We start from the raw sequence: 17843 nt of genomic DNA, 5'->3' as shown, positions 1-17843 counted from the left end.
AGAGATAATTTTGCTTGAAATCTGAAACATAATAATTGCGAGGGGCATTTGTTCTGACCACCACATCGAACAGCTCACTCAGCAGGATTTAAGTGTGACAAATGCTCTTGCCCCAGGTGGCTGATTTTTGCAGTAGAATTAAGTGTGGTGGTAGAGTTTGCAGTAGAGTTTGCTAGTTACTCCAGATCTGCATCCTTTCACTGAACTTTCTCTCTGACAGACATTACCTTATTAAAATAAGAAATCTGTAAGATTTGGAATATTTAAATTATTTCATTTACTGAAATAGAGTATTTGGGTATTCATTTTCCCACATTGAGAGCATGAACTCCTTTACATTGGTACTGGAGAACAGCTTAATCATTCCATGCTAGGACAGATTTACAGAAAGAAATGCACTTTTTGTTTTTTCCCTCCCAAATATAAATGACAACTAAATCTGGTTCTTTTATTTTTTTTTTGTGAAAACGTCAGAAGGAGCAGATTTTGTTTGCAGTGTGTTTATGAAGGGAAAATGTTGTGGAAGTTGGAGCAGAAGATTTGGCTTTGCAGAGTCTCAATAGCTATCTTCAGAGCTTTCTTCAGGATCTCTGTCGCTGAGGAGCTTATACTCTCTAGGAGGAAATCAAAATGCTGTGATTGACTGTTCTCACAATGTGAATAAGAAACACTTGAAGTAATAGTCAGGACAGGGGTGGCAAGCAGTGCACAGTCTCCCAAACAGTCACAGAAACGGTTTGTTAGATGCCGATATAACCTTTGATACAAATTGGAGGTTTTTGTTTGGTTATACCACAAGCAAAAAATGTGGCCGAATTTAGTGACCATTGTTTTTCTGTATGTTCTGGTATACGCCCATGCATTTGTAACACAGAACTTGTTAAACCATTTTCCAAGAGCAGTTCAATTCATGCGTTTAAAAGATACTGTCCATCAGAAAGTATGTCAGAGGAAACCACTTTAACGGATGAGGTATTAATACATGCAATCCAAGCCAAAAAAGATGGTATCTGGAGCTTCTTAGAGTACTGCCTTCCTGCCCTTCTTACTTTTCACACCTTTGCATGTATGGTGAAAAGCAGAAAAAGTACACCAAATCCTTTTATTAACTATTCCAAACTTGAGAAGCTTCTATTTGTAACCATTTGCAGGGCTTGGTTATATCATGTTTATACTCTTGCTCTTACATGTTCACCTAGAGAAACAGGAAGGTAAGTGGGAAAAACACCTGAGTGCTACTTCTGTGTATTTTCAGTCCAAATAATATTTATAAGCCAAGTTATATACCCAGGCAAATGGGCTTCTCAGACTGCCCGTATTGTGTTGCTAGTGATTGTCCCATTACCCGGTCTTAATGCAGTTTCTTTATGGTTAAGATCATGTTTCAGGATGTTGAGGGAAAAGACGACATTTAGGTTTTTAAAATGTTGTTATTGTATGGCATTTTACTTTTAAAAATATTTTTTTTCTTCAACTTGAAGGTATTAAGGTTACTCTCAAGTATAAACATCGCCAGTTGTTCTTAAAACTCTGAAAGGCTTTGCATTTGGTAATTAAATGAACTGCTTCAGTTATTATTGTACTTTTCAGCCTTTCACATTTAATTAACATTCGAGTGGGAATTATGAACAATTTATATCTGTCAGGAAAAGACAAGACATAACAAATTGTCTCCGTGCAGATGTGAAATTGAGGCAACTTTAGAGAGACTAAAGAAACTGGAGCGTGATCTGAGCTTTAAAGAGCAGGAACTAAAGGAACGGGAGCGACGTTTGAAGATGTGGGAGCAGAAGTTAACTGAACAGTCCAATACTCCTGTAAGTAGACAATAATTCAACCTTTCATCTTCAGAAAGTATTTAGAGCTTTGTCTATGTAGATCTAAAGACACACCAAGGAAATAGTGCCCCTGTTTTCTTTAGTTGTTCCTTTGGGCCAGTTAAAGTCTGTTTTATTGCATCACTGCAAATAACCACGGTATTTTTTAAAATTCCATCTAATATATTAGATATCTGATATTGCTGATAGTTCATATTGTGCTGTGGGCACTTAAGTAGTTTCCCATTGATTTAATTACAGATCTCAGCTTTGGAAGTTGATTGCATTCAATAAATTCATTTTTCAGCTAGAAAGTTGTTGACTTTAATGGATGCAGGATTTGGTTTTAAATGTAAGAATTATTTGTTTCTTACATAAGAAGACTTGAGAAACCTATGTTGATTTTTTTTTTTTTAAATTTAATTCTTTTTCTTTGAGAAGATGCAAATTTCCATTCTGTGGAAAAGGGGGTCAAATTTTGAAGTGTTAATTTAGGGCTTTTTTCATAATTGTAGTTAACATACTTGTACTGGCCAGTTATTAGCTGTTAGGATTTCCACATTTCTATTAATAAATAGAACAAAAATCTTTCATGGATTATCTTCAATTTCTTAATGAAATACGATTCTCTTGGCTACTGATTGGCAGAGGGAGGACTACAGGGTTGGTGCATGGCTAGACATACTCCAACAGAATTGTTGTTAAGAAAAATACCGCATTACTTCCTCGTTTTTAAAGCAGTAGCCAAAACAAATACCAAATTGAGATTGAAGTAGTGTATGATTTTCTTATGCACAATTTTATCCTACTTAAAACCTTGATTCCAGCCAGACCCTGTTTACATATAACATGTTTTTAAGGCATAGCTTATTGCTATTGTTTGAATGAAGTTGCATTCATGTTCCAGCTGTGAACATGCAGTCATGAAATCATGAAGGATGAATGTTTTCCTGTGTGCAGATACTGTATGTTCTCAGTAGAAATCTGTATGCCTGCTTTAACGCTTGCAAACTTCCAGTAACTGAGCTGTGGGCCATCATCTATACTGAGCACAGCATGAGACACAGCCTTAATGAGCAAACCTTTTCATGAGCAAGGCCCTAGGGTTTTTTTATGCTGTACTTGCTTATGACTTCTACTTTTCACTTAGAGCTGGCATTGCTGAAAGAATAAAGCATTGTGCTAAGGCCTATTGTGCTAAGCATGAACTGTCTTTCTGCATAACATTAACCCAACTCTCTTATTGCATTTAAATGCAATTTCTTCTAATAGAGAAACAGGTTGGTTTTGTTTTATTTTCCATAGATCTTAAGTGAACTGTTACATGGAATGGCTTTTAATAAAGCCTTTTTGGTGGAAAAAAATTACATACTGGCAAAAATTGGCTTTTTCAAGCAGGGTTGTGTTTTTTTGTAGCAAATGACGTTCTACAGGGCACTGATTACAAATACAACTGTATTTTAAATACATAGCTGTAAACCATTTGCAAAATATCCCTGGGCATTCTGTTTGCAAGCTATAATCCTTGGAGACAAGTGCCTGCCTCCCTTTCTTGGTTCAGGGTACGTCTGCTCAGCAGTGCCAGACTGGAGGATTGCAATAGAGATGTGCACGGTTCAATTTTCTGCTACTTTGGCTGTCAAAATGGTAGTAAAGGTATGGCAACCAGAGCGAATAACACAGCTTAGTGTGCCCACTAGGCTTATACCTGGTTCTTAACCAACATTAGGCCTCGTCGTGTCTTAGCTGGTGCTGTCCTCCCTGCTCTACGCTCTGCAGTCACTTCTTCATTTTGCTCTGCACCGAAGGCCAGTACCAGCAGGTACTATTAAAGTGATGTGCAGGAGAAACTCAAACCAAATGAAAGAACAGAGAAGCCGTCTCTGCCACTTGATTGTTCAGTGGTTTAGGGTTGGTAGAAGCTTCAACCTGCATAGTAGGTAGCTATGAGTGGCAGGCTGGTCATACTCCATAGAATAAAGTATAGCTTAATACGCATCAGCATGAGAGAAGGATGAGGCCAGTCTTTAGAAACACTTCTGTGAAGGTAGTGTTTCTCCCTGCTCTTGTTTTGACCCTGTTTCTGCTGCGTCTTATACAACAGACACCTTTGAGTCTGATCTCTGCAACTTCCCTTTGTGCACATCTACAAGAGCCTCTTGCACAAGGCAACCTGGAACCTTTTGGAGGAGTAAAATATATCCACAACTGTAGTGAAATGGGAGACTTCTTTTGAAAGAGGACCTGACTTTAAGAAGGGGTTGTATGTAGATAAGCTGAAGCTCATGTTTAGAGGAAGACAGTCAGCAAGACATGAAATCCAAATATTGACCTGTGGTGCTGTGCACCTGCAGGTGGTCAAATGACAGAACAGTGGCTTGTACGGAGATTGGGAATCCCTGCCATCTCTAAAAGTCTCTTCCTCATAGTTGTCATATGCAGTGCAACACCAAAAGCAGGTCCTGTTGCAAAGAACTCCTCAGTTCTCCAGATAATGAGGTGGCAAAAAATGAAGGAAGGTGATTATAACTCGCAAAGAGAGCCACAGTTATCACCCATTCACAGCTTACCCACTGCCAGACATTGTACAAACACTGACCCAGAAATTAGTTTTAGGGGAAAGCTGTTTTGCAGCTTTGTTGATTTTTTTTATAGGGAATTCTTTGCATATATCAGGGGATGCATTGCCATGGATCTGAAGTGACTAAAACTCCACTAGCTTACAGAAGAATGACCTGGTGCTGAATTGTGTGTGCTGGTCATCTCATTTCTATGGCTAGATCTTGCTTTTAAAATATTCCTTTTCTTTATTAGTAAGAGCTTTTGGAGTCCCTGATCTGAGAAGGGCTTTGGTCATTGTGTGATCATTTCTTCATGTACAACCAGGTGTACAGAACCTTAGCTACAGGTTCTTCTGTCACTTAGCCAGAGGATGCACAAAGAGTGTTTAGGGCATGCCATCTCCCCAACTTCTTAATATTATTTTTTTCAAACAATGACCGATAACTTTTGATAACCATAATGCAAATCGAAATCCTATGTAAGTAGGGGAAATTCGAGAGGAACAAAAGACAGATATTCCTCCTTTTTAATGATAGACAGCTTGTTAATGTAAGTGGTTTTGCCAAGAAATAGGCATTCTTTGAGCAGCCTGGCCATGAAGCCTCCTGTGTTACAGACCAAGCTATCACCATCATCTCCCCTGTAACCCGTTTTGACCAACCGTCATCAGCTCTTAAGTCAGTTTTCTAACTACGTTAAGGAAGATGTAGAAAACCATTAATTTTGGGCAGGTAGTTTTGCAGACAGCTTTGGAAAGAAAAGCCAGTTCAAGTGTTCACACGCAGCTCCTTTGCTGTTGCTTTAGTGGGTAGCTTAATTTGGGATGAAACACCTGACTTTTTACTCCCTGTGGAGAACAGGCAAGCATGTCTGGCCGCTCTGAATCATTGTTTACCTGGAGAGGGAATGCTTCATTTGTGGAAAATGCTGTAATAACAGAGTGGGTCAGGGAAGCCCTGTTATTTGTAGGTGAAGATTAAATCAAATCAATAGCAGTTTAATATCATGTACAACCAACTGACAGATACCTATTGATAGCGCTAAACAAACAAACAAATAAATAAATAGGAGGCAACCAAGCAGAAGCAGCTGACCAGCCAACCAAACAGCCCCTCTCCCCTGCCTGCACCTCCCCGGGACAGAAACAAGCTGCTGGTGTGGGCTGGAGGCTGGTTCCTGTGTCCTTTGCATTGGTGAGAGGCTCATTTCTGGTTGTGGCTGTTGCAGGGTGACCCCTTCCTCTCCTTTTGAGCTTGTGCTCAAAACCAGCCTTTGCACAAATAATACTGCTGCTGTTATTGCTGACATTTAGAGGGCCGCTACTTCTGCACCAAACTTTGGGAGCTTGTTTGGGTTCTCTGATCTTAACACGATTTATTCTTCAATCCTGAAAAGTTCAATTAAGCAACTCACTCAGACTTCAACAGAAATACCTGCATTGCCCTGGGAGCCAGTCCACCTGGCTGGGAAATGTCACATTCTGTTTTACCCTGTACAAAATGAAGGATTGAAGAGTTTGAACCTTCTTCTGTCATGAAAGCTCTGCTGCCTGTGGTTCTTGCCATGCAACTCAGTGATTTTTGCAATTTTGCTTAAGAACAATGATCCCAGAATGAAGCTGTCTGGCTTAATGAATTCTTACTTGATCTCCATGTTTAGATTCACTAATTGTTGTACTTTCTGTTGATTGCCATCTAATCTGGTGGTGTCTTTTTCCTTGATTTTTAAATTGGTTCTAACTTTCACTTTTGCTCTGTCCTTTCCTCCTTTAAATAGTTTCTCTTACCTCTTGCTGCAAGAATGTCTGAGGAGTCTTACTTTGAATCTAAAACAGAGGAGTCAAACAGTGCAGAGATGTCATGTCAGATCACAGCAACAAGTAACGGGGAGGTAGCTGGCATGAACCAAAGTCTGAAGGCCTTGATGATGACGGGCTTTGGGGATATCTTCTCTCTGAACCAAGCAGGAGCTGTCCTGCATTCTGGAATGCAGATAAACATGCAAGCCAAAAAGAATTCTTCTAAAACCACCTCTATGAGAAAAGGAAAGAAAATCAACATGGCTTTGGGTTTCAGTGAATTCGACTGGTCAGATGACGATGATGATGATTATTTTGATGACACAGATGATAGCAGTGAATGAAATCAGGTATAAAATTAACCCTGAGATCGGTTTTAGCAAAGCAAAACAATAAAGTTTTAGAACAAGAATCCTGTCAGTTTGGTCTGTTTAAATCCTGTAAAAGAAAAAAAAAAGACAACATTTTCCAGGCTGAGCATGTTTGTGTGTAGAAAGACATGTTGTTCTTGTTTAGCTTGTGCTGACTTATTTCTGCTTTGATGAAATTTGGAACTAAACTTTCCAAACTAATTGAGATTATTCTGATTTTAAGAACAATGATTATATCTATAATCCTTGATGCCTGATTACAGAAACTATGGCTTGATAAACTTAAGATCTGAAAACACTGGGGGAAAATTCAATGCCTTTAATGCCATTAATGTACTTCAAATTTTTCTTTTGTGTTTTTTGTCATTTCCCTTAGCCCTTTAATTGTCAATCAGATGAATATACTTGTACTTCCAGGTTTGCTGTTCTCTACAAGCCATCCTTTCTTACTGTTGCAGTGAAGGGGTTTGCTATACTTCTAATTTAAAGCCTTTTTCAAGGCATTATATTGGGAAGTTGCAAATAGGTTTCCAGGAGGAGAGGAGTGTGGCTGAGGGGAAGAGAGGGGTTAGTTAAATACACCGTTTAAAAACTGAATAGCAGCAGAATCCAGATAATCCGTATTTGTAGGTAATTTGTGTGAATATTCTTTTTTCCCCTCCCATGTGCATGCTTGTGTATATAATTCACTCTAGCAAAGTGAACTGCAATCAGACTTCTGCATCTATTATCAGATATTGTGATCTGGAAGCTAATTTTCAGTGATGTTGATGTAAATCCAGGAAGCCTCATTAACTTTGGACTTATTCTTATACCTGAGAGTTAAAACCTGTGTTAGCAAATTTTGATTCTGTTGCATCTCCTAAACCCTTATGAAAGGACAAAGAGAAGCCACAATGACATTTCAGCTCGGGCCCTACTACTGTGGCTTATGTGAAATTCTCTATGATGGTGGTAACGTGAGGAATATTTACTAGTCTCTGTGTACCATTTTTTTGCAGCTAAATCACTTTTAAAGTATTGCCACTGCTGTTATGACTTACCATAAAACCCAGGGTGTAACAATCTGCTGCAATAATTGCCTGCCAGGCACTTATGTTGAGAGCAGCCAGTACGTTTCTCCTGATGACCCCTTTAGTGGTGATGCAGAAGGAGGGAGGGAAACCAGTGCAAATACAAATGCAGGTTAGAAAGGAAGATGTTGTAAAATATTTGCGCAAGGAAGAAGGGCAGCATTTCAAAAGAAAAATATTACTGTCTAGTTCGGCTGTAGTGGGAATAAGCCATCAAAATTCCGTTCTCAATTACTGGAGGGGTTTCTTTTATGAAACTTCTGGTTTTGAGTGGCTTCTTTAATTATAGGCTTGCCCGTTACACAGCTCTAACCTACATATTATGGTGAGTGTATTTGTAGATAGCTTAGAGAAAAATGGATACATTAGATAACAGCAGGCCTGAAATCATTACATGTTCACTCAACAAAAGAGAAAGTTCTTAGAAAGAGTTTTTCTGGAGTGATGAGTGGGCACCTCTCCAGGATGCGAGGGGGAATTGGTTTATCCTTAAACATCAGCACTGGTCTGGTGCCCTGCCAGGCAGCGAGTGCTGCGCCTTGAGCTGGCCTGCTCCGCTCAGTTTGCACAGGATTGCACCCTACAGGATGCTGAATTTCTGTAGGATGTTGTTCCACATTCCACCTTCTCCCTAACAGTTGCAAATCCATTATTGTGAAGTTAGCCCTTTTGTATCACAAAGCTTTTTTTCATGACAGAATTGTAATTTAAATGATGTAATAAATTTACAGAGTACCCCAAGGAGAAACTTGCTGCTTCAGCACCGGTGGGGATGGCTTCTTAGGTCCATCAAAGCAACCTGATTTTAGGGAGAAAAAGGGACATTGAAGAGCAAATAATTAAATGGAAATAAGAGCAAACAGGCTGTTTGCAGTGCACATTTGTACTACTTTTGTAAGTCTACATCTGCTAACACCCACAGTAATAATACTATTTTTGTAACTGCCAATTTGTACCCAGGAAAATTTAGTGGGTTTGTGTATTCTAATATGTGCACTTAAGATCTTAAGATGTGTGTCATTTTGCATAAATTACTGTACCGCATAAGCAGGGTGGGGTTGTACAGCTTTAACTGAAAATGAAATTTGGTTCAGTATATTCAGTATTAAAAAAAAATCTGTCCTTAGCATTGATGTTTTGCACTTTTTTAGCATCTGACAATCTCATAATATTTTGTGCACATTTATATTTGCATGGGTTTTAACTGAATTTGTAAATCCACACCTTAATCTTTGCAGAAGTAAAAATAATCCTCAAGTAGTATGACACAGGGTTTCATAGTTACAAAATCACACGATTTAAGTTTGTCTTCAGGGTTTTGTGCTTAGCCAGGTGTGTAACTTATTTCAGCAAAATATCATCAGAATTTGGTAGCGTGCTCACAGGAATTTCTGCTATCTACTTAGTTCCAGTATTTTTTAATGAAACAAAGATAGATTTCCCCATTTCTTTCCCCATACGTTATTTGTTAAAGCAAATTAAGCTGTATTAAGGAAAAAATTAAACTCATAAAACTTACCTTATATGTTTGAAGTTGCAAAGGTCTCTGAATTGTAGAGTTGGTGATGCCATGTGACAAACTTCTGGTGCAGTTCCCTTGAGATGGTGTTACACTTACAATATTGGCTATGCTTATTAACTAATGGTATTGATTGCATTTTTACTTTCCTATGATGACTTTCATACCAGATGTCTCCAGTTACAAGCCAAAAATCATTTGTGAGAATCAAGCTGTGTTGTTTCTGTCTCTGATATGCTTCTCACTAGATAAATGTTTTGAAATTGGCTCTGGTGGGCAGGTGTATTGGTTGGAGGAGGTCAGAGTATTTCATCTTCCACACCTGATTTTGTTCTGCAGCTCTACCCATTCTGTCTCCTATCTGTATCACCACCAACATATCTACATCTCCACAACAGTCCACAGCCACATAGTGTGCCAGCTTGTGGAAGCATTAACCAAACCCAGAAGGTGTTTCTCTGGCTGCTCTGGGCTGTGAGCAAAGCCACCAAAAGGCTTCCCATGCCTCGTACACCTTTTGGCACCCTAGTCCCCACCAGGCCTTTTGGGATCCCAGGTTTTGCCACCTTCCATAATGCCCTGGAGGTATCTGCAGCAAATAACATTGCTGCATTTGACAGAGGGAAAAGGTAAGAACCAGGCCTGAACTGCTCGTTTTCACCAGGCTGTTGTGTTGCCACCATTGACTTAGGTGGGTAAAAGGCCTGAGAGAAGAATGGGAGGGTTGGCTTTTGGCTCGTGTAAAGGTACAGGGTGAGCTGGGCCCAAGGCGGGATGTCCAGCTCCCACCTCCCTTTCTTTTCCTTCAGCAGTGGGAGAAAAATGGAGTGGGGGAGTTAATGGAATAATACCTTTAATCTGCCATTTTTGTGACAACTACACCGCTAATCCGTTGGAGCAGCGAGTGTCCCGAGGCGCGGTGCGGGGCTGAGCCGCGGCCCCAGGGGCGCGTGCTGCCTGGCCCCGAGTTTGTCCCCTCCAGGTGAAGGGCTGCAGGAGCTGAGGTCTGGAGCAGCCCCTTGTCGTGCTGTCGTGTTCTTCACTTGTCATTTGTTTATCGTTCCAGTGGTTTTGTTAGATGCTGATTCTCTTTCCTTCTGGGTTTTAAAGCAGTTATTCAGAATTAAATATTTCATGCGGTAACGATTGATATTGCTATCCACAGTAGCAGTGAATCCCTAGTGTGCGTGTAGTTGTTAAGTGTTCAGCAGTGTTAGTGTGTCTTTAGTACTGTAGTTCCTTTTTCTGTAATCAGGCAGCTTTTACAGGTTTTTAATAAGACCTCTAACTTGACAGAGGTTTTGACTACAGTCCTAGATAGAACATTCAGGTAGAAAAATAAGTTCTTTTAGTAATTTTCACAGTCCTTAAAATGCACTAGTAGGAATCTGGAGGAGAGACCTTTCCCTTTTCTTCCAGACTTCGACTTGGTGTACATTGTAAAATCTGCACAGAGATTTCTGATGTGTGAAGATTAACTTTAAAACTGTAGAACCAACAACCTGCTTTGAACATTTTATAATGTGTGCTAAATATTCATATGCCTTTTAAAGTCAGATATAGTCCACTGCATTTCTTGCTTTTGCACTACTGAAAAAGTTTTGTACTGAATACTAGGAGTCAATGCTACTTGCACTTAAAGTGTGAACTGATTAAATTTGAATAGAAAATATTTTCACAGTGTTAGAAAACCTTTTTTTTCCCTCTGAAAAAACAATGCTGAGTGCAATGCCTGTGCCAAAACTCTTGTGCTGTAAACTGAATATATCATATGTGTGGAACATGCGATGTTACACTTCTGTGTGGTAAAACCTTGCAGCGTCAGTTATTCTCTTTATTGCACTTGACATATGATGTCTTGTTTTATTCACACTGTGGATTTGATTTTCCAGTGTAAAACCAAAGCAAACAAACAAAGAAATCATGCAATGTATTCAATTTCCTACATTGGTGTCATAAACTTTATTTTGATGTGAACTTTTTCCTTTGCTTCTCTTTGTTCCAAACTTCTATTTTGCAATAAACATTTTGACAGTAAATTTTATGCATCTGTGTCCCTGTGTAAAATGCTGGTGTTTGAAGAGGTTCCTTCTTGCCTGCTGATTTAAGTCATTTTTTTCAATTACTGTGTGACACTTCTTTTTTCTCCCACCTTAAAAAAAACCTAATAATACAGAACACATTCTGCCACTGATTATATTTAAACATGGGAAAAGCTGAAAAAATCTATTGTGGAACTAAAAATGCAATATTGGACTTCTGCAGTAAATGATTCAGTTGTAGAAATCATTGTGCCAGGCTCCTCCCATAGCACCAGCCGCTTTGACTATAGGTACCTACAAAAAGCATGAGCCTCTGCCTTCCTGAAGGTGGCTGTGATTGCCACCTGCCCTCCCTTGTGCTCACGTGTTGCCCCCAGCACTACTTTTGTCCCACAGCGTCCTGACCAGGCTGTGGGTAGCTGTTAGCCTAGGGATTGCCTGACTAACAGCATGTAGGTTGAGAACACTGGCTGGAAATATGGTGTAGCAGAGAGAAAAAGTCAGGAAGGTCTCTTTTGCTCTGGCAGATGCATCTTCTGATCTTTACCCTGATGCCTTTGGCCCTGTCCCTTTGGGGAAGCAGTGGGCAAGGGGATGGGTTTGAGTGTCCACTAGGTCCTCCTCACAGAGGTGGCTTCAGCTGGTCTCATGGGTGGTTTGTGCCCAGCAAGGTTTGGCTGAGGCACTGGTGAAAGAGGAGGAAGAGGGTATGAAGAGCCCTCAAACTCAAAGTGAGGTGAGCAGCAAAAAGTCATAGATACGGAGGCAGAAATCAAGGGGTGTTTGGCAGTCACAAGTCCTTCAATGGGAGTTTCACATGGATGCTGCAAAGGGTGTTTCACAGCAATGGCTAAAAGTCGTGGGCAGGTGACACTAGACCCTGGTCTCAGCCTGCAGAGCCAGGGAGGCGTGCAGGCAGAGCGGCACCTCTGCCCTCTGTGTTCGGCTGGCGGCAGGCAGGGGGTGCCTGCCGGGGGGCATGTTTGGCTGGTGGGTGGGGGCTAGAGAGCTGGTGGGTGACAGGGATCTCTGGAGGAGGCAACAACGCCTTGGGGGCTGGCAGGTAACCGAGCTGAGTCTCTCCTAAATCCATGTTATATGCCTCGAGTAAGTTTGCAACTACATCATTGTATTGGGCCTTTGAGAGACGCCGAGAGTCCGAATACATACATACCAATTAACGATAACCCTTTAACTGGATAGAGAGGCCAAGAAGGTGAAGCTTGGGATGCCATATGCTTGAGTGAGTATAATGGCAATCAGTATTGCAGTGACAACTTCTACTGTGGCAGTTTTCAGATCATCCCAGAATTTCACTTAGCACAGGCATCCTCATGTGCATCCTCCGTGGTTTCCTTGTGCTTGAGGAGCTGACGCCGTCATGCGTGCACAAGCGTGGGCAGCAGGGCGGGAGGGGGGCCGAGCAGTGCTGTGCTCCCCCAGCCTCAGGGCAGCAGTTACAACATGTTGACAGAAACCAGAAGAGACTTGACTATTGTTGAAGACTAGCCACGGTTCCCCAACTCCAAATTCTGCTTTCACTGCTGTTTAGTGACAATTTTCCATCCTTCTGCAGAAAGTACCCATCATTCTGGAGAGGGTTGTAATCACAGTGTTATTTTCATTGCAAAAACTGGGTGGTATCACAGCAAAAGTCTTCCCATAGTGTACGAGCCGAGAGGAGAGGCAGCCAGAGAGTCCTTCACCATCTGACTGATTTCTTTTGCTTCCTAACTTGTTTCTCTTGGAGGTCTGCTGATAATTTTATCTACATAAAGCAAAGGGATCGGTTTAGTGCTGCCACTGTGCTGTTGGAGCCAGCCCGTGGTCAGCGTGAATCAGGGGTTTAATATGTCAGTATGAGAATCACAGCCTGAAGTCCTGCCCTTTGCAGGGGAAAAGGAAACGAATAAAACCGGCCACCAGAGTGAATTTTGGGTGGTGGGGAGAAAAACTGTCAGACGGTTTTCTTTTCAATTCGTATCTCTCACACAGTTGCTGCCCTCCTTTGATATTTGTTCATGGACCGAAGAAGATGTGGTGAGTGTTTTGTGTTAATGTGGCTGGTGTTGGGGTGCTGGAGCTCTCTAACAAATCACAGTGGGCGCGGAGGGAGGGGAAGGTGGATCGGAACATCTAGGTGAGATTTTACTGCTATTTGTTTGGTGAAAGTGGTCTCCCAGAGAGGCTTTAAAATGACCGTAAGTAAATTAAGGACTCAAGGGGTCTTCATAAAACAGCCACATTCTCCAATGGCCAGAAAACAGTTTGTGCTGGGAGCTGCCAGCAGCTAGGAGGGCATTCCTGAGTGATCGTTTAAGGAATGTGGAAGCGCCCCAAGAAGACCTAAGCAAGACCTGTCCTGGAAGAGGACAAAATGGGTTTGAAGGTTTTCTCTCACTGTGTGCCACCAGGATGGCAATTAACTGAAAGAAAGTTCAGGGCTTTTAAGAGGTGTAAAATGTCTCTTTCATAGAAAATAATGGAGTTGAGTTTTCTTTTTTACCCTTTTATCCAATTAAAAAGCTAAACAAGAAATATCAATAATTTATCTCTAGCATAGTGATGGGTCATTGTGATTTTGATGTTCTATTTAGCACCCTCTGTCTGTGTGATGTATCATGGGGTTGTTTAGCTAATTTTTGCTGAAGGACTATCTGGAAGGCCAGGGCAAAAGCTGTGACAGCCCTGGCCCTTTGACTCCAGCCCTTTTAGCATGTGGCAGGTCACTAAGCTGCTGCTTCGGTCCTTTCTCTTGTTCGTCATAACAATGAACTAAGGAAGGTGGCTACAAAATAGAAAGCAATTTTAAAAAGAATCACTTGTTTTAGAGAGTCTTGAGTCCTTTAACTCAAAGTGAGAAACATTTTTAAGTTTTGTTGTAAAGAAGAATGATTGTACTTGTGAACTTCAAATAACTGTAATATAAACTTTTGATAATATGAACTTCAATACTGGATCCTCTTTTTTGCAGTTTTTCTGGATGCAACAACTTACTAGAAAAGGTAAAAGCTATTCATGTGTACCTTTGTATTCACATTCATGAATATATGTGTATATATATATACACATTTGTTCATCTTTTTCTCCCTCCAGTAAAGCACCCTATGGATTTTTGAATAACTTCTTTTATCTTAAGGCGATGCTTCTGGTGAAATGAGTGTATATGCTAGCTTGTTTATGGAACATCATATCACTGGGAAACAATTGCTTCTTCTAGAGGAAGAGGATTTAAAGGACATGGGAATTGTTTCCAGAGGACACATCATCCATTTAAAGGTATCTAACAGCATATGTTGAAAGTTGCAGTAAATTATAGTGTAAATATTAAGAAGGATTCTATACGTTTTCAGTAGTATTAAAACAAACAAACAAAACCTAAATAGAGAACATGATTGGTATAAAAAATGAACAGAGTTATGGTTCATATGGCTCTAGAACCCAAAGCAACCTGAGCATTTTATGAGGCAGGAAATTGTGCTGTGGTCTTTTTACTCCTCTGCAGTTCTTGGTTTTCTTGTGGGCTGGACTGTCAGTACTGCTCAAGATTCACCCAGGAGGGCCATTCTCCCAGCAGAAAGCTTTGGATATCTTCAGAGAGAGCTCTCCCTGAAGATTTCTCTTTAGCTACGGGAAGATCAGATACAGAAACACTTATTTGAACTATCTCTGAACTTCTCAACTTTCACTTCTCACCTATCACTTAAAACATACTTTGACTAACAAAAATCCCTTGGACAACTTTAAAGCTGGTTGGTTGACAGCCAGGTTGCTTTGCTCTTAAAGCTTTGTTTTATGGTGTTTTAAATATCTAATGTTTGCAATGATTTCAGAAAATCAAGGTCTGGAAAATGTGATCACCACAGCAGTAACAGTATTAACACTGTAGCCACAGGAGATAGATAGTTTAGTTTCCTGGTAGTCAGCTTTGAAAAAGATTTATCTAAAAGCAGCATCTCGATTCTGCTGGGTCTCAGTGATTTTATACCACAATTTGTATCCTAATTGCTAGTCCTGCAAATATAGCTTCAGCTCCGTAAGTCACACAGATATATTCCCCTTTTGCTCATCAGCCATTTTTTCGATGCCACACGCCAGTACTGAAATATTTAATTTATGTTTCCTACAGGGAAAATTATTGAAACTTAATAAAGTCAATAATGCCCAAAATGAAAGATTTCAGGTTTCTGGGTTGGTTGAGCATAAATAAAAACAACCAAAACAACCTCGCAAACATCTCTTTCTCTGATTGAGCAGGTCTGATCCTGATTGCGAAATGGGACCAATCTACCACAACAGTTTCCAGAACAGGGCTGTATTTTAAACTTATCTCACGTGCCCTAATGTATCCACAATGGAAAACACAGTGTACAGAGAGCTGTACTGTTTTTCATGCTGGTATTTGCAGTATGAGATACTGAGTAACTCTCATCTTTTTTTTTTGTTGATTTTTTTTTCCTAGACTGCTATTGAGAAGTTAACCCATGACTACCTAAATCTGTTTCATTTTCCACCATTAATTAAGGCAAGTCTTGTTGCTCCTGTAAGAAGTGCTTCTCGTGTTGGTATGACTATTTTACTCTTTTCGGTTTTCCTGCTGTTCATGGGAGGGTGAAGGAGCGGTTGCCACAGCGGGTTTGTCCATTGCTTCTGACAAACTCAGGGGGTCAACAGCAGCAATGGGTCACATCAGAACAAGTAATAGGATAATAAAAGTTGTTTTCAATGAGACTCTAAGATTTTATCATAGAACCAGTGCTATTAAATTAAAAGGTTGTGATTCCTTTGCTCTTATTAATCAGAAATTACTCTTAAGAGCCATTCCTCCATCCTCATGCCACTGACTGCTCACCACTGAAGAACGGCAGACCCCTGGCCCAGAACGAGCCCATCATTCCTCAGTTTGTTAATTTTACAGTACAGAGGACAATTTATAATGTCTGGTCACCCTTGTGTTAGCCTGTTGGTATTCTGATACCTCTAACAAGAGCTATGCAAAAGGGAGAGAGTGTTTGGGAACCTGGGAACCTCAGGCTTGCCAGAGGAGATATTTGCCTGATTTAATTGGCTGAGCTAATCAAGCAATTCTAGACCCTGAAGCCCAAAGTAGATTTTTTAAGTCATAATTTATTGCACAGCTATAGACCGAAATCCACTTAAATCGAATTTACATACGGCAAAGCTCTGTTTCCTGAAGGGGAAAATGAAAGTTGGGTCTTCGCTGCCGTGCCGTGCTGGCTGCAATTCCCATGGCAGTGGCTGCCCTGATGCTCGCAGCAGCACCGTGCCATGCCGGAGCGGCTCGGCCAGGAGCAGAAATGGTGCAGCACGTCCCAGGTGCCACCCAGTGCGTGCTGGAAACCCTGCAGAAGCCATGGCCCCTCTCGGAGTGGCATGATCGGGGCAATGATGGCCCCTGCCTGCTGCCTGCCAAACTTGTGTCATCTAAAAGCCAAATCCTTTCTGCCACCAAAGGCCTTGCTCCTGGCTCCCTGGGGTTGTGGAAGATGTGAAGTCTCACCCTGTCTTTTTTTTGGCAGGATTCTGCAGGTGGAGCCGAAGAAAACGTAGAGAAAATTGTGAATCTTGAACTCGTTTTTGGTTATCACTTGAAGCCAGGAAATGGTCCAAAGGTAAGCTGGGAGTGCTAGATCAGTTGGTTTGGCTAACAGTCACTACCCAGAGAGTCCAGCATCTTCTGGACACAGAAAAATAATTTGCTGTGAGAATCCTCTTGTTTTGGAAAGTGGTGACCAAATGTCAGAGTGTCAAGTGGGGCTTCAGGTGTGATGGGGCTTCACACTCCAGAGCAGGTGAGGAAGAAAAGAGTGGCACAGCAGGCTATGACTGAAAGATTTGTTTCCTTGTGAACAATTTTTTTAACCGTATTTTCTGTAATTCAGGCTTTTGATTTGTTCCTTTTATCCCAATGGGTGTGAAATAACAATTCATTTGCAAAAAAAAACCTGTTCACATTTGAGCAGTGCCATACACATGATGTTAGCAGACAGACTATTATCTTTGTCTCAGCAGAAAGGTCATGTCTTCTTATGCAATCAAGAGGAGTTTGGAAAATGCGTGGAACGTGTGGCTACCTGCTGGGGAGGATGGGACTGGTGCTGGTGGTGACTGTGTTCACTCACAGTACTGGGGAAGGAGGGAAGGGTAGGTGCAGGGCATTGCAGATGGCAAAACTACTGTGCAGCGGCTGGTAAATGCAATTACCAGCATGCCACATCCTGACCAAACCTCAGCTCCAAGCCACGCTGGTTCAAGGATCTCTCATTACACCCTGTGTACACCCTGTGTAACGAGAGTGTTGATGACTCCAGATGTTCTAGCAAAGCATTTCCACCACATTGTCTTTTCTCGAGAGTGAGGTTTGTCTCATGATTTTTGTTTTCTTTATCCAGCCTGCCATGGACTCTGTGTTCAAGGGTTTTAGAATTAATCATCTATGGGGAAATGATGTGCAAAGGATTTCTGAGTTAGAGTCAGGGGTTGCGACAGCAGGATTTGTTTCCTTTTGTATTTGACAAATCTGCATTGCGTGTCCACCCTAAACTTGTGGGTGGTTGACTTTCATCTTGTGTTATCTGGCTGCTTTGCTTTCAGGGCATATTGTTTGCAGAAGTCTCTTGATTTCTGTACTTGGTGGTGC

At 41.1% G+C, this 17843-nt stretch overlaps 1 protein-coding gene across 6 annotated transcripts in view; it reads left to right on the top strand.

The window, feature by feature from the left end:
- Positions 1–17843, top strand: part of MAP3K20 (mitogen-activated protein kinase kinase kinase 20) — an 89618-nt gene that overhangs the window by 54922 nt on the left and 16853 nt on the right. For 4 of the 6 annotated variants that reach the window (XM_082055075.1, XM_082055076.1, XM_082055077.1 and 1 more), the window contains exons 11-16: positions 1682–1817; positions 13178–13222; positions 14157–14187; positions 14322–14461; positions 15645–15707; positions 16723–16815. In XM_082055075.1, the coding sequence (XP_081911201.1) occupies positions 1682–1817; positions 13178–13222; positions 14157–14187; positions 14322–14461; positions 15645–15707; positions 16723–16815 (508 nt within the window). Of the gene's footprint in view, positions 1–1681; positions 1818–6155; positions 11180–13177; positions 13223–14156; positions 14188–14321; positions 14462–15644; positions 15708–16722; positions 16816–17843 lie in introns of those variants that run through there. The other 2 variants (XR_014184276.1, XM_082055079.1) reach the window with 2 other exon arrangements.

Source organism: Streptopelia decaocto (genome assembly GCF_964273445.1).
Source record: "Streptopelia decaocto genome assembly, chromosome: 6".
Classification (NCBI taxonomy): Eukaryota; Metazoa; Chordata; class Aves; order Columbiformes; family Columbidae; genus Streptopelia; species Streptopelia decaocto.
The sequence above is the reverse complement of the archived record's forward strand: the minus strand, read 5'-3'. Positions and strand labels throughout refer to the sequence as shown.